Genomic DNA, 16,164 nt, shown 5'->3' with positions numbered 1-16,164 from the left:
GCGAGAGTAGTAAAACGACAAAGCCAAAGAGCCGAGGATTAGAGAGAGAGAAAGATTGAAGAGACCCAATGTAAGAGGAAAAGTAGCATAGCGGAGAAAGGAGAAGGAAGGAATATCTGAACCGAAAAACGAAACGCGAGCAAAACTGGAACCATATACCTAAAACTCGATGTTGAAGTCCATCACTTCACGTTCGTATTCGCCGTAGCTCTCGTACTCGCCTCCTTCGCAGAACGAGTCGGGGTATAATTCTTCTCGCGAGGTATCGGTGACTGATCCGGGAGAATTCTCGAAAGTCGATTCGAGGTCGTGCGAAGAGGTTTCGGCGGAAGTGTTTGCCGTTCGAGTGCGGTTGGTCGTGGTGGCGCCGACGAACTCCTGGCCAGAGCGAGGGCGTTTGGCGGGAGGCGGCGCTTGGAACGTTGGAGGGGCGATACGAGTGGTTTTGCGAGAGCCCATATTCGCGGCGACGAGAGTTGTTCCAGCGTCTGTTACAACGAGGAGATAAGGTAGAGAGTCAGTACGTGACAAAACACACGAAGCTGCGAAGAGACAACGAACCTCCAGAAGACGTACTCGTCGCTCTATGACCACAATGAGCGGAGCTAAGAGGGAAAGAAGACAATCCTGAATCGACGGCTCCTCCTCCTCCGGAGGTCGATGCTCGTCCGAGCGAAGGACCGAAGATCTCCTTGAGGTCTGACTGAACTGCTTGGTAGGTAGAAGAAGAAGGACCGGGGAAGAAAGGGGACGTAGAATTGACGGAGGGACGAGAAGGAGAGAGTCTCTTTTCGGTCGCGACCTTCTCGCTGCTCGGAGCTTTCTTGGAAGTTGAGGACAGAAGGGTGGAGAGAGATTGGGGAGCTTTGAACGATGAACTCGACCGAATTCGACCGGCCGGTGACGGAGGAGATCTAATGGCAGGCGGAGGAGGGCGCGGGTTGGGCTTTTTCGACGATTTGGTGCGAACGGCATTCGAAGTCGAGGGTAACGGTGCAGGAGCGGCGAGCGACAGCGCAGACGAGGAGCTCAAGCGGGGACGAGTTGTTACCGGAGGAGGGGGAACTGGAGAAATGCGAGGAGTTGAAACTGATTTCGCTGCGACGACCGGTTTCTTGCCGCGAACCTTGCTCGATGTTGAAGGCTCCGACTCGGGCTATTGCAGATGACGGACCGCCGAGTTAGTATATTCGTGAGAGCAGCGGGATCGAGTGAATCAGGCGTACGAGGGTCTCGGTTTCATCCTTTTCTTCTTCATTGATTTCACCCATTTCTCCATCCACCTCGTCCTCATCGTCTTCTTCTTCTTCGTCCAGTTCGTTCTCGTCCCTCCATACTCCAGCGATCTCGAGACGAAGGTAATGGGCGACGGCGGCTTTAAACCCTCGAGTTTCGACAATCTTTTTGAGGGAAGGTTGAGATTCGAAGAAAGCGTCGATTCGGGCTCGAGTGCGGAAGACGGGGAGAGAGCTCTTGAACTTGTTGGCGGACTGCAACATAGGCATCACGTTATCGTAATCGTACCAACCGTCATCCGCAATTCTGTATCGCAATAGTCTTCAGCGAGGCAGAAAAAGATAAGTGAGATGTGACGAACCGATCGAGAGTGAGAGACAACATCCCTTGATAACTTCCATCGGCCTTGCGGATAGGTTGAGTTGGTACGGAGAAGATGGGACACATTCCACCGGTTGCGATAACGAACTTTTCGGCTTTTGCCATGTTCTCGTCGAAGGTACCTCCTCGAGCCCAAGCCTGTCGATTGAGGACTTTCTTCCCGTTGAAGAACTCCACTTTTCCGGGTCTCCCTTCGACGAACTTCCGTTTAGTTTCAAGGTCGACGTTATGCTTCAAGCGTTTCGACCATTCCTCCTTGGCGTCACGTTCACTCCAGCGGCCAGACTCCTCGAGGACTTCCCGAAGCTCTTTCATTCGGATCTCCTGATGAGGCTCGATCTTCGTCTCTTCTTTGAGCAGGGCGAGTTCGAGATACTCGGCGGCAGAGTTTCCGAGAGCGGCGTTGTCGAGCATGTTGTCGAGGAGTGGGACGAGGAAGTTCGATCGGTCGTTCGGGGAGAGATCACCTTGGCCAAACTGGCATCCGAGACAAGAGAGTCGGAGAGTTTGTTTCGAATTGGCGTAATCGAGGGAAGAATCGAGACGATCGATTGACGGCTACGAAGAGAAAACGCTCAACGAATCGAAGGTCAGGTCGGAACGGTGGAATAGTACAATCGCTTCAAGCGAGACGAGACGACCGAGAAAGTTCAAATCAAAGAGAGGAATTCTCGTGACTTACCAAATCGCAATTGCGAGCGTCTTGACCACGAGCCGTCGTGAGCTTCCTCTTGCAGGTGAAGCACTGAGCGTCTCGCTCGAACTCCTTGAACTTCTGCGCGATGAATTTCTTGTCTCGTGGGTTGAAACCTGGGCGTCGTAACAGATCTCCGGACATTGATCCTCCATTTCCGGGGAGCTCGAGGTAAAGGCGTACGATCGCAGAGTAGCAGTCCTCGTTGTTGTTGTTGTGGAATGCCAAGAAGGAGTTGTTTTCGGTAACTCCGAGGTCGGTCTCGTGTTCTTTTTGACGGAATAAGAGACTACGGGCGAGATATCGAGCTCTCGTGAGAGGAGCAGCGTTGACGATCAGACCCCTAGTACGCTCGTGTTCCGGGTTGAGGCGCTGAAGGGTGAAGGTGCGTCAGAGAATCAACAAGAAGTTGGGAAAGAAGAAAACAAACGAACTTTGCGTTCGGCTTGAATGACCTAAATCGCCAGCAGCTGTCATCAGTACGAGTGACAGTCGAGAGGGAGGTGAGAATCGCAAACACACTGCACCGACTTCGTTATAGTGTTGACGGCAGAAAATTCCCCTGCGATCTCCGTAACGAACGTAGAGAACACCGTCCCTGTTACCAATACTGCAACGAGCATGATCGCCCTTCCTCCGGTCGAGGTCGAGGTCGCATCCTTCATGATGACACTTGGCTGGGCTCGGTTCTTGCCAGGCCGTTTCAGCGAGATGTTCGGCGTGAGCTCCTGCGATTCTCCTGAAGTTGTTTCGGGCGGGAATAGAATCGAGCACGAGAGGGAGATGTGGATAGGTAGGGTCCATAGTCGGAATCGGAATCTCCAACGACGGATCATCGGCTATACTCGACGAGATTCGAAGTCAGTCAAGCGAAATCACGCGATAGTAACTGCGAAAAAGCTCACGATGTTGGTAATAGGTCTAGAATGATCCGATTAGATGGGCATGAGCGCGAGGAGCCACGAGAGAGCGAGAGGGTCGCGACTGACCGTTCGTAAGCCACCCGCATTCGGTGCTGCTTCTTTGATCCTTCTCCTCAATCTCTTCGCTTCTTTCTCTTCGGCCTCATCTTCGCTGTCTGAACCGTCTCCGAAGTAGTTCGATCCAAGGTCGTCGTATAAATGGTCGTGCTGGTTCTTTTTGTACCATTCTAAATTGATCCCGACGTTGATTCCTGCGGCGAAAGAAGGATCAGTCGTTGAGGGACGAAGAGAGTAGCGGAGGAGATACTTACTTGGTGCAACATATCTCGGTTCACTCCCTTTCGAAATTCTGATCTTTTGCTCACTCTATCGAATTGCAAGAGGTCAGCAAACGAGGGGACGTGAGTTGAGCGATGCACCGCTCACAATCTTTCGCTTCGCTTTCCTTTCCGGTGCGTTGACATCCTGCGGAGAATCAGCGGGTGGTCAATTAGAGAGCAAGAAGGAAGTAAAAGGGAAGAACGAACTGCAAATTCGCATTGCGCGCATTTATTCGCCCAAACCCGTTTAGTTTTGCGTTGGTTATTGATCGAACGATCTCGCTTGTGATTACAGGTAGGCGTGGTGCAGGGTTCATGTTTAGCTCCTTGGAGATCGGAGTAGGTATCCAAGTGGTACTGAATCTCATCTAAATTGTGCGAGTCCCAGTGTTCCTGCGTCCATTCCTTCTTCTTTATCGGTCTCCCATTCAACCTCCTTGCTGGAGGGGGTGGGCGAGGCATACGTTTCGAGCCGGACGGTACGAGAGAAGAGCTGATGCCGTCGAGGAGTGATGAAAATTTGAAGAAGACGTGGAAGGGCGCGTAGAAGAGGGCAAGGGCTAAGGAGCGTGATGTGGGGCGGGGTAGATGAGCGGTGTGATAGGAGTATGCTGGTAACGATCGGTAGTTGGGTCGGGAGTCGGATGAGTTGAACCTGAAGAGGATCAAACCTCGACTCGGAAGATACCCGCACTTCCTTCTCCGAACTCGCCCGCATAATCTCACTACCAGCATTCTTGCCCTTCACAACATGTCCCTCTATTGCACAGCAAGGATAACCTAGCGTGACAATCTTCTTCTCATCTTCCACTCCCTAAATCGTTCACTATTCGCGACGACCAGTTTCCGCGATGCCTCTCCCCTTGTAACCGGATCTTCTTGTGCCAAAGTAACCTAAGTCCAACCGTCTTTCCATCGAAGGATAGGAACGATTTCGATCTCGAACTGTGCTTGAACCGTATCGCTTCTTCAGTCGCAGGTCGTAATCATCCTAGTGTACGTACAGCGGTTTAGGAGCAAGACGCAGTGCTGGGGTATCGGAGAGAGAGACAGAGGCACGAGGGGGAGATGAAGTCTTCGTTTCAAGGGTGAGTCTGTTGTCGCAAAACACAAGCGGGGGTTCGATCAGTAGGGGCCGCGAGTTCAGGCGGTGTTGGGTGAACTCTGGGAATGGATGCGTGCGTTCCCGTTGTGATCAGGAGGTTCGGGAGAGTAGGAGGTGGGAGAAACCCAATTTTCGATTCGGCCCCCGAATCTGCCCCTCGTATATTCCCCCTTTTTTTGACTCTGCCGCTTTACGCGAGAAGGAGTGTTCTGTATCGTATCGACAGGGAGCTATGCTGGGCTAAGACGGGAGTAAGCCGGAAAAAAAAAGAAACGGCCTTGATTAATTGATCGCTAGTGACGGTCATCTACGATCATCCCGCGAACTCTTGCAGTCTGGCCTGAGTTCCCTCTGTAAGAAGGTTCTCCGTGAGGGGAGCTACTGTAATGCGACCGACAAGAATGTATCGCAGAGAGAGCGAGTGCTCGTGGGTGACTAGACGATTCCGAAGTCGCAACTCTTTGATTGCGTCGTCGCAAGAGTGCGACGTCGATCGAGAAATGGATTTGACCGAGGTGTTCTTGCGAGTCTCTTCGGCGAAAGTGTGAGAAGAAGGAGTAGGGAGAGGAAACACTGTGGGCTCGGACCACGATCCATCCGTCAGTGGACTGATCTCGGGGCACTCTCAGCGGCACCCTCGGTGGCGCAAGTATTGGGGCTGGACCTCGCATGTTTCTCTTGCGGAAGGAGCCTAGACCGGGAGTCAAACGTTCAAATTTGCATCAAAAACGACGATTTGATGGCTTCGCATCGTGGTACAGGAAAGAAAGGCGAAGACTGAAGTGGCTATAGCTACAGAGAAGTCGAAGAGGGTCTGTTTAAGGGGGAATACGAGAATGGGATAGACAGGCTTGCGAACGGGGTTTTAGTAGATTGAGCCAGTGAGCTCGAGTTGCCCGCGGACTGCTCCCGCTACGAATTTACTGGTGTGTGTGTCAGCGAAGAACGCAGGAGGGTTGGCTTCGATCTGGGAAAGGGAGAAACCTTCGGCGGTATCGGCTGGAAAAGAGAAAAATGTCAGTGCTCAATCCTTTTTCGACAAACGAACGAAACGGAGCTCACCTCCGTTAGCGATGACACCAGTAGTGAAGGGACCCTTCAAGCAACCGTACGAAGTTCGTCGACCGAATTCATCGATGGGAGAATCGCCAGTAGGGTTGGGGAAAGCGATACGAGGAGGTCCAGCTCGACCGAAGGGAGCTTCGTGGATGTGGGTCGCGGTGTTGGCAGGAGATTGGTAGTCTCCAGAGATCTCGACGGCGATGGAGTAGCAGATGACTTCCTCAGAGGCGACGATACCGAATTTGACTGAAGACGAAACGGAGTCAGCATGAAAGTCACCTCGACGAAGAGGAGCAGGAACTAGACGTACAGACACCGGAAGCACCTTCTTCACCGGGAACGGCGGTCTGGTTGTTGTTGATGATTTGGTCAGGGGAAGCGTAGGCGACGTAGGTCGACGAGAAGTCGAAAACCTTCGAGTTGAGGTCCATCGCGTCCTTGTGGTGTGACTCCTTGTAGTCCCACTTCTTTCCGTCGTTGAGGGGAGCAGCGGCAGCGAGAGCCGGGAGGGCAGCGACGAGGAGGGCAGTGGAGAATCGCATGTTGTAAAGTCGAGTGAGTTTGTGAGGAGTGTGGAAGGGGAAGAGTGGATGGGAGTGTGTGAGTGTAGGAGAGTAGGTAGATGAAGAGAAGAGAGAGAGGCAGAGGAGGGGAAGAGCACGATTTATAGAGGAATCGAATCGAGTTGGCGACGTCGTTCGATTTGTCCCGGAATGGAATGGAATGAAAACGAAGAGCTTGGGTGTACTGTATCCAAGACTTACGGCGGACGAAGGGAGATCCGGAAAGCGGGCACCACACACAGCTTTCCTGTCAGCAGAGCGTGCGAAATGGAGCTTCGGCGAGACAAGATTCCAAGCAAGTCTTTTTTGTGTCATCTAAGCCTTGGCCGCCTTTTAATTATCGAACGACGACGATACAGTAATCGCTTCCGGAACAACGCTTCTGCCGTACATTGGTAAGCAGCAAGCGATACTGTACGAGAGAGATTCTTTCGTTTCCTGAGCTGCGGTCGCAGTGACTTCGATTCGCAGAGTGACCTTCACCTCCTACAAACACTCCTCCTTTGTATACTCGAACCTACACCTTTTTCGCAGCTTCGCATTGTGAGCACGGAGGATGGGATTCTTGAAGAAGCCGTTCTCCCTCTCTTGGATCGACAGGATCCTCTCAATTTCGAAAACAGCTGTCTTCGCAACTCAACTCTTTCCACGACGATCCATTCCATCCAGCGACTCGCACACCGTTGCTTGCTCGCTAGCAAGTGAGGAGTTCCATCACTTTCTCTCCCTTCTCAAGTGTTCGATTTTCGCAGCGAATTCGCTGAGAAGAGAGTATCGAGTGTTTCGTACGAACGGTGGAGTTGAGCAATGTCCTTCAGAGTCCCCTCTGAATGTTTTGTAACCCCCGATCGAACAGAAGATCTCCACAGAAGAAAGCTCGTTCACCGAAGCCTCGCGCTCAAAAAAACGACGCTGCCCCAAAATCCACTCGATCATCTCGAGGTTTCGAGGTGCTCGACACTTCTCTCTCACTTCCGACCTCTCGAGAACGTGTACAAGACCCTCAACCTTCCAGTCAGCCCGTCAAGTGGGAGATAGACGCGCTTGTCGCCAAGTCAAGGTGGGTTTGATGAACTTTCTTCATCATTTTCATCAAACGAAGTCTCGCCACGGGAGACACTGCCGCAGGAGTGACGTTGGAAGAGGATGGATGAATGAATTCCGGCAGAGCAGTAAGGATTGTAACAGTCGTAGATCTCGAGGGGTCAGCACTGCAGGAACCGAGGGAGCGAGGGTGTCTTTCAGTCGCATTACCCGTTTCTTAACGCAGACGTGTTCGGATAGGAGGGTATTCCAGGTATGACTCCAAAAAGTGCAGACAGAGACGTTGGAGCAAAAGTTCAAAAAAAGAAGATGGACGAATTCACTGACTTCGCTCTCATCTCTTGTCTCCTCACTCTTGCTTCCTCGCCTAGACAGCTCGTTAACAGCTTTATCGACATAGGATCCACGACCAAGTGGGGCTCCCCTAAATAAAGTGTCAAACTCGCGTCGAATCAGTTCAACTTGGAATCCTCCCTTTCCCTCGCTTCATTTTCCCTCGGCTCTTCTACGACTCACTCACGAAACCCTTAACGACGTCACGAAACCAAAGCAACGACTCTCACGAACCCTCTCTGTCGCTGGGACGCATCAGCCTAGGCGGACACGAACCGACACGAACGAAGGACCGTCCTCGAACCTCGGGCACTTTCAGATCCTCCAGAGCTTCTCCTCCTGAATCAGCACGATCCTCACGAATCTCGACGTCAGGCCTAATTGTGAGAAGGAACAGCTTGTCAATCATCAGATGGTGCGTCTTCCTTCTTTCTGTTTTGTTTTGACCACATTCCTCTCTGGCACGTTCCTCACGGATCTGACGAGTCACTTCGACATGGAACAGACCACAAACTCTGCAGCTTCCCTACTTCTTCCTCCCTTCGACCCTCTTCCTTCACTCGCAACCTCACTCCGAGCACCATCTCCCGCTCCTCAACCCGAGTTTTCACCTCTCCCAAGTCGCTCAGCTTCTCCTACTCCCTTTCCTACTCCGACCGCGTCGACTCCAGCCTCTCCTCATCCTTCACCAAGCGTCTTCCAGCCGCAATCCGCTTCGAGTGCGTTCTTCGCCCGACTCCGTTCGAATTCACTTCACAATAATGTACACCCTTCTTCCTCTTCCACCTCCCGCCGTCAACGAGAATGTAGTCCTCCTCCGGTACCCAGTATCACTACGACTCCGAGGAACTCTCGCATCGTCTCGAACTCGAGTTGCAAACTCTCCCCTCCTTCTTCCCGTAATGCCCCAGAATCGATCCCTCCCTCGCCGTCGACTGCGATCCCCTTCATCAAATCAGTCACAGTCCCTCATCACAGCAAATCTGGGAAGAATTGGTTGTTTGCGTGTCGAGTCGTTCCAGTGTCGACCTCATCGGAGGAGGCGAAGGGAAAAGCGAGAGTATACGGATTAGGGAAAATGGAGTTGGCGAATGATAACGAGCCGTACACAGTGTACAGAAGCTGGAGTGAATGCGTCGAATTCTCCTCGAGGTGAGTTCGAATCTCGACTCAGCTTCTTTCCTCTGGCTCAGCTGATCCTCTTGTCCCTCTCAGGCTCGTTCAATTGTTTCCGGATGATCGGCAAACCGCTTACGAATCTATCAGCGACCGATTCAATCATCAAGTTCCGAGATTATCGCGAAAACTCGTCCTCTTCATGACTCGATCGACCCTCGAACAACGTCAAGCCGAACTCGATCTATTCTGTCGCAGGCTGTTCCAGATGTCAGTCGAAGTACGAGACTCTCTCGTCGTTCGATCGTTCTTCGGACTCAAGAGCCTAGGAGGAGGAGGAACAAACGCTCAGCTCGATTTCCCTATCCCTGCCAACATTCCAATCCCTCCGATTCCGTCGACAGATTTCGAGAGACATTACGAGGACAAGAACGCGACGATCAAACCAGTGAAGCCGAAACCTCGAAGACCCGCTCTCGCGATCAAGATTTCGACGCCAAACCTGAGAAGCGCAGCGAAATCGGTCGATCCTGGAATGGACTCCCTCTCGCCCGAATCAACGAGGCCCTCAGCAGTACAACGCGCCTTCACAGTCGATGAAACCGACTTCCGCGCTCCGAGCGAAATCTCTGTCGCTTCTTCAGCAACAGTTACCCCTTCCCTCTACGCAGCTCAGAACACCGCTGCCGTCGACTCGCCAACCCAGATGACTCAAGATGGCAGGTTTAAGACGTTGAGGAAGAAAGCATCTGGACCCCTTCGACACTTCCGCTCGCTGCAAGATCTACGAGGTAGCTCGAACGCTGCACTCGAAGTCCCCGATGAACCTCTCCCTTCCCTCCGACTCGGTCTCGTCGCGCCCTCGATGATGCGATTCGCTTCCCAACCTCATCCTCGACCAACTCCTGCTCCTCTCCAATTCGGTGCGCCGATTCGTCTCGCTTCAGGACCAGCTTGCGCCCCTGTTCGACCTCCTCATCAACACCATCGACGAACTACGAGCTCCACTTCATCAATCTCCTCGACCGACGGAGATCTCTGGGGAACTTCTTGTTTCGTTCCGGCTCCAACCGCATTTCGCCAAACTCCGACTGGACGTCTCGAATCTGTTCCTCTGCAACAATCTCAACGCTCTTACTCTTCATCATCATACCGACGTCACGGAGGTGGAAACGGAGAGAGAGGAGGAGGAAGTTCAATTTCGACGCAGAAGGCCTCTCTCGGTCACTCGTCCTCCGCTTCGATTTCGAGTCTCGATTCGATTCGCTCTTCGACTTCCATCAGATCTTACGAGGAGGAATCGGGATCCGGGTCGAGGTCCACGAGGAACAGTTTCGATTGGGGATCCGTTGCGGGAGATGGATTCTGTCCGACACCGCCTACGCCTCAGAGTCCCTGGGCGCAGAAAGATGGTTCTTTCACCCCTCAGCTCAACATGGTTCCGCCTCCTCCGTTCTTCGTGAGTCGAACCCTCTTTCCCTTCGCGGACAGAGTTGATTCTGATCTTTTTGCCTTCTTTGCTCAGCCCGTTCCTCCTTCGATGACTTCGCCGTACTCCCACGACGGTGGTTTCCCTCACACAAGTCGCATCGGGCTCGCCCACAAGTCGTCACTCGAACAAAGCACCTCCTCCCAACGCTCTCGCACCGATTCGACTGCCTCTCGACGGTTCGACTGCTTAACCGCATCTCCCTCAGCCGGCTCGACTTCGACTGCAGCATCCTCTCCCGTCATCGGAGGTCTCGATTCCCGACCGAAATGGACGTTCAAGCTCTTACATTCTCACGAAAACGTCGTCCTCAGGATCGCAAAGGAGGATCTCTCGCTTGAGCGTCTAAGGATCGATACTCGAGCGAAGTTCACGGCCGCCGGAGTCGACCTTCCAGACGAAGAGGCTCATTGGGGACTTTCGTACACGGTCAAAGCTGGAGAAGCGGGATCGCCTGACGAATGCTTGTCGACTTCAAAGTTGATCGTCACTCAGCGAGACCTCGACGAGTGCTTGGCGACAGCAACTGGAAAAGTCACGTTCAAGGTTGTCTCCTAATTCGTCTTGAATCGACTCGTCTCCTCTTTCTCCTTCGTCTTTCCCTCCTGATTCTTTCTCTAGCATGCACTCGTTATTTCCATTCTGTCTTCGGATGTTCTGTCACACTAGCTATTCCTCACTTGTCGTATTTCGTATCTGTCAGGACTCCAATCGAAACAGAGTTTAAGGAATCAATCTGTGAGCCGGTAGCTCGTCTGGCCTCGAGAGATGCATTCCTGAGCTGTGACAGCGGCTCTTGGATCCTCACCTCTGCCAGCAGAGCTCGTGGGGTGGTTAAGTGAAGACCAAATTTCGGAAGTCACTCAAATACAACCGCCTTCAGTCTTGTTCACTGTTCAGCTCTCGCTCAGCGTCGTCCAGACTGTGTTCTGGTACGACGGGACTGGGACTGCAGGAGCTTGGGGATCACATTTCGTGTTGCAGTCGTTCGACTGGATTCGCAAGCTTTCGCGAAGAGAATAGGCTTCTTGCGTAGCCCCTCCATTCAGGCTATAGCTCCACGCTACTTGAGCTTAGTCCGACAGAAGCCAGGGTTCGGACATTCTGCCCTCACGCTTGGAAGCGGTCGTACTCAACTGCCACCAGAGAAGCCACCATTTGCAATTTTGGTCGTCTTCGCCGCCTCCTCCCCTCTCTTCTCGTTCCCTTGATAGGTCATGCTGTTTCGTCTCATCGTGGGACATCTTGAGATCATCCGGAGGCATGGCCTTGGGCAGCAGCCGGAGGCCCTCTAGCTGAAGCTAAGGTTCAGCAGGGATCACTTTCGACTTTCATCGTTCACTACTTCCGCGCTCTCCGCCTGTGGGGCATTCCTTCCCGGCTTTCGCTACTTCCTCTCGTCTGTGTTATGGCAGCAGCGCATCCTGTCGAGGTCGCTTCTACGAGACGTTCTCTGCATTCGGTCGAAACCAAGCAGACGCTGAGTCACGTGAAAAGAAACCTCACTCTGCACGAAACGTCGTTCGGGCCTCTCCACCACAGGAGTCGTTGATAAGTAATCTCAGAAGAAAGAGGTGATCTTCCACCCCTCTTCAGAAACGCAGGCCGCAGAACCAAATCGACCTGCAAAAGTTCACTTTCCGAAATGCCGGTCTCTTCTTCCCCTCTTCACTTTCGAAACCCTCGACCATGCAGAAGCTCATTACACGGCTGTCTCGCAAGAGATCAGATCAGAAGACCACAACGAAGCCGGCCAACAATGCGAATCGGTCGACTCCTCCTTCTTCCCCAGCACCCGAACTACCAGCTCTAGACTTTTCAACTCCACCGATAGGACAATTGGAAGTATCAGAATTCAGCAGCGGACAATCCAGCTCGACAACACCGTCAACACCCGAATCTTCGTCTTCATCTCCAAATAGATCAAATTCACTATCTCCTCCTTCGACTCTGCCTCAACTAGATACCTCTACGACCCCTCCATCCTCTTTTGTCATTCCTCCTACACCGATCGAACCGAAACCGACTCGATCAACGCAAACTCGTTCTTCGACCCCTCCTCCTGTCGCTTCTACCTCTTCCCTACAACCCGTCTATACTTCCCCGCCTACTTCGACTCACCTGATACCTCCCCCTTCACCGAGCCTATCCCTCTCACCTCGTTCCGGATCCCCCGCTCGGAGAGGTCACCACAGAAGGTCTTCTTCGACAGGGAGTCGTTCATTCCGAGAAACTCTCAATGCTTACGCAGTCGAAGACGCGAATGGACAGAGAAGTGTAAATCAGTACATCATAGGTCAGACGCAGGGACCGTTAGGCAGAGGGACTTATGCAGTAGTCGAGAAAGCGGTCGATCGAGAAACTGGAGTCGAGTACGCGATCAAGGAGTTCTCGAAGAGACGGTTACGGCATATCGCAGCTGCAGAACAACAACGGAGGGAAAGACTGGCGGCGAGAGACGGAGGAGTGGGATTGAGAGGGAGAGGGAGTCGGAGGGGAAGAGGAAGAGGGAGAGGGGGAGCAGCGATGCTCAAAGCGAGGAGTGCGCCAGAAGCAGAGCATGATTCAGGGCCAGATAATCTAGATCTAGTGCGGACAGAGGTCGCTATCAGTGAGTTACGCTCGAGACTCAGCTAACTCGGTGATACTGAACTCTCTCTGCTCTGTCAATAGTGAAAAAGGTCGATCACCCGAACGTCGCTTCAGTCCACGAAGTGATAGACGTCACATCAGATGACGCTCTACTCATCGTGATGGAGCTCTGTCGAGGAGGACCGATAATGAAGCTGGTGGACGGAGAGCACGTCGAGCCGTACTCGGAGGAAAAGACTCGAGATATTTTTCGACAGCTCACGCTAGGTCAGGACATTCCTTGAGACAGTCGGGCCTGATGCTCAAACCGCTCACTATTCGAAAGGGTCTCTTGACAGGACTCGCTTATTTGCATCACAACGAGATCGTTCATCGAGATATCAAGCCCGACAGTACGTCTAATCCTTTTCTCCATCGAGACTTCTCTCGGACTGACAGCACTCGCGCAGACGCATTGTTCGCCGACGTCGATAAGAAACTAGTCAAATTCGTTGATTTCGGAGTTTCGAAGTTCGCTCGAGCTCCCGCCCCTGGGATCGAAGAGAATAAGGACGCGAAATCGAAGATACCTCCTGCAAATGCAGTGGCGGGGAGTCCCGCCTACATGGCTCCCGAGTTGATCGATTCGAGTGAAAAAGTCGTGGACGAGGAGACGGGGTACGCTTGCGATTGTTGGTCACTAGGTGAGCTTCAGTGACCTACATCCGCCTAACGTGATGTAGTACTGACGACTCTCCATTCAACAGGTGTCACACTGTACGCCCTCGCGGTCGGTCATCTACCGTTTCAATCTCTCGATCCTCTCGAATTATTCCGTTCAATACGAGAAGACGAGTGAGTTTTCGCCTCCTTTATGACAATAGAACAGTCTCTGACCATTTTCCCTTCGTTCGCAGTCCAAAGATCCCGAATACACTGTCCCCGAAACTACAAGCTCTCCTTTCAAAACTCCTAGATCGCGACCCTTCTACTCGAGCGACGATTCCTTCGCTGTGGGACGATCCCTGGTTGACCCAAGACGGAGAATCCCCGCTTCCCGACTACGACGAGAACGTCTCTTCCGAAATCGACGAACCCTCTCCTGCCGAAGTCCATCACGCTCTCGCCGTCTATCGGGGCAGCACTTTCCTCGCTCTCTCGGCAGCAGCAAAGTTCAAGGGCTTGTTAACGGCAGCAGCGACACGGCGGGCTAGTGCAGAGAAAGAAGCTTCACTCGATGGAACGACAACTCCATCTCACGTCGACGGGAACGGGTCGACGAAGTCGGGAAGTACGACTCCGGCTTTCGTTGATTCGCCGACAGGTTCGCCGTTACTCGAACCGTTGAGGAGTCTCTCACCTCCGACGTCGGTACCAATGTCGGGAGGAGGAGGAGCGGCGGGTAGGAGATCGGTTAGTAGTTCGAGACAAGCACCGAAGAGGTTTGATACGGTTTCGAGTCTCTCGATCGGAGAGGGTAACGAGGATGGAGATGACGAGGCGGCGAATGACGGAGTCTCGTCGAGCGTGACAACGCCTGATCGAGCGAAGGAGGAAGAAGAGGAAGAATCGGTTGGAGCAGAGGGGATCAGCAAGTCGAGTGGAGTTGCGGATTTCGAGCGAGACGGCCAAACTTGGGAAGAACCAGAATAGATTCAGCACTGCTTTTCACTTCATATCTTAATCTTCTTCTTGTGTACAACAGATCTCGCAGCTTTTTCCATTCTTACTATACTTCGTTTTCTTTCTGTTTGTGTTCCTTAGAGTTTAGGGTACAACACCTTGTTCTTCCCATCCATTCCCGTCTCCAGAAGAGGAGGAGCGAAACCACTTCGTGCGAACGTTGGGTTGAGAACCGAGATCGACGCTGCGACGAGAAAGCGATCGATCTTAGTTTTGCTTTCGCGTTCGACGGAGAGTAGGGGAAAGGTGCTCACAGGTCGATTTCTGAGGGATCGATGACAATGAGTGCGAAGTTGTGAAGAGCTGCGCAGGGGGAGGACGTCAGCGCGAGATGAGAGTGAGGGAACGAGAACTACTCACCTTCATCGAGTTGCTTCTTCTCCTCGTCCGTCTTTGCCTCATCGTAGCCTTCTACGAGAGTCTCAGGTAGGTCTTCCATCTTCCCGTCCCATTCGCTAAGCTTTGTTCCCGGAACAGGTCGAACGAAACTCGCTCTCAATTCTGGCGAAAGTTTTCGAAATTGACGAATTCGTTCGTCTTCCCAGTTGAAGTCGGGGTACGGCGCGAGCTTGTCGGCGGGGAAAGGGAACTTTGTCGATGACGAAGAGGAGAATGCAGGGGAAGGAAGGATGTAGGCTTTGCCTAGGATTCGGAATTGATGTTGAGTCGCGGCGAGCCACCAAGCGATTTCGACCGAAGGATCCGCTGCCAACTGCAACGATTTCGGGGTCCTGCACATCTTCTCATCAGTATGAGCTCGGTCGATCAAAGGATACAGTAGAAGCTGACCTCGCATCGGTCGTGACGACCAATTTATCCCAAATCAAGTCCTTCTCTTCTTCATCTTTAACGAGATTGTTCGATCCGTCCCCGTCTTTCCTTCGTTCGTTGACGAATCCGCGGTGAACGACGTATCGTACTTTAGGGAACTTTGAGTCCGAGTCGATCGAGGCGAAAGCGTAAGAGATCAAATCTTTATTCTCCTTGAGGTTCTTCGTGAGAGTAGATCTAAGCGTGTCTACCCAGCGAGGGAGTTGGAGAGCTTTAGGTGTCGAGGGCATGCTTGCGGTGAGGTGAAGATGGAGAGAAGGAGAAACGTCAGAGTTTCCACAGGGATTCGAGATCGCGTTTCAAAAAGCGGTGCAGCTCAGGGGTTGCTCACAAACTTTGTCGGAGAACGACTTCGAATTTGTTGGATTACAATTTGGACTTTTTTCACCACAACTCAGCATCACTTTCAGCGCCTCACAGACCATACGGTCTCGATCAATCCGCCTCAGAAACAGCTTGTAGGAGCCTTGAAGCAGTCAGAGGAGTCCAGTAGCTCACTGCCGAAACTTTTTCAGTTTACATCAACTTTCAGCTAAAGATGTAAGTACAGCTCCCTGTTCGGCATGCTAGGGCTCACTGAGCTAACACGAACCTCTAATCTATAGGCCAGCACCCGCAGCGAACTTGAGCGGCACTCCCTCGCGAGTTTTGGCATTCAAGACGAGTTCGCATCTCCGACATCGACTCGTGCTCTCTCTCCTCTCTCGACGACCCGTACGGATAGACGAGATCCGCAGTCAAGCCTCCGAGCCCGGTCTGAAACCCTACGAAGTCTCGTTCCTCCGCTTAATCGAAAAACTCAGTCAAGGTTCA

The 16,164-nt window shown here is 52.5% G+C and overlaps 5 protein-coding genes across 5 annotated transcripts; 2 read left to right on the top strand and 3 right to left on the bottom strand.

Moving 5' to 3' along the window:
- Positions 1–159: 159 nt before the first annotated feature.
- On the bottom strand, positions 160–4,016 carry JCM6883_003391 (uncharacterized protein; the record flags this gene model as incomplete). Its single annotated transcript, XM_076630097.1, has 12 exons — positions 160–488; positions 562–1,156; positions 1,227–1,542; positions 1,598–2,175; positions 2,300–2,683; positions 2,746–2,766; positions 2,834–3,150; positions 3,217–3,232; positions 3,301–3,485; positions 3,546–3,600; positions 3,661–3,699; positions 3,762–4,016. 12 exons carry the CDS (start codon positions 4,014–4,016, stop codon positions 160–162), a joined length of 3,090 nt encoding a protein of 1,029 aa, XP_076489855.1.
- Positions 4,017–5,524: 1,508 nt separating this feature from the next.
- Positions 5,525–6,263, bottom strand: JCM6883_003390 (CHRD domain-containing protein; the record flags this gene model as incomplete). The annotated part of the gene is made up of 3 exons (XM_076630096.1): positions 5,525–5,658; positions 5,722–5,967; positions 6,032–6,263. The coding sequence occupies 3 exons, from the start codon at positions 6,261–6,263 to the stop codon at positions 5,525–5,527; spliced, it is 612 nt and encodes a 203-aa protein (XP_076489854.1).
- Positions 6,264–8,157: 1,894 nt separating this feature from the next.
- On the top strand, positions 8,158–10,824 carry JCM6883_003389 (uncharacterized protein; the record flags this gene model as incomplete). Its single annotated transcript, XM_076630095.1, has 3 exons — positions 8,158–8,813; positions 8,877–10,236; positions 10,303–10,824. 3 exons carry the CDS (start codon positions 8,158–8,160, stop codon positions 10,822–10,824), a joined length of 2,538 nt encoding a protein of 845 aa, XP_076489853.1.
- Positions 10,825–11,955: 1,131 nt separating this feature from the next.
- JCM6883_003388 (uncharacterized protein) lies at positions 11,956–14,490 on the top strand (the record flags this gene model as incomplete). The annotated part of the gene is made up of 6 exons (XM_076630094.1): positions 11,956–12,877; positions 12,940–13,125; positions 13,197–13,250; positions 13,308–13,541; positions 13,605–13,692; positions 13,755–14,490. The coding sequence occupies 6 exons, from the start codon at positions 11,956–11,958 to the stop codon at positions 14,488–14,490; spliced, it is 2,220 nt and encodes a 739-aa protein (XP_076489852.1).
- Positions 14,491–14,604: 114 nt separating this feature from the next.
- Positions 14,605–15,581, bottom strand: JCM6883_003387 (uncharacterized protein; the record flags this gene model as incomplete). The annotated part of the gene is made up of 4 exons (XM_076630093.1): positions 14,605–14,704; positions 14,775–14,823; positions 14,881–15,251; positions 15,310–15,581. The coding sequence occupies 4 exons, from the start codon at positions 15,579–15,581 to the stop codon at positions 14,605–14,607; spliced, it is 792 nt and encodes a 263-aa protein (XP_076489851.1).
- Between the last annotated feature and the right edge of the window lie 583 nt (positions 15,582–16,164).

The sequence above is a fragment of the Sporobolomyces salmoneus genome, assembly GCF_050403485.1.
Source record: "Sporobolomyces salmoneus JCM6883 DNA, S_salmoneus_JCM6883_v1_ctg8, whole genome shotgun sequence".
In the NCBI taxonomy this organism is placed as follows: domain Eukaryota; kingdom Fungi; phylum Basidiomycota; class Microbotryomycetes; order Sporidiobolales; family Sporidiobolaceae; genus Sporobolomyces; species Sporobolomyces salmoneus.
The sequence above is the reverse complement of the archived record's forward strand: the minus strand, read 5'-3'. Positions and strand labels throughout refer to the sequence as shown.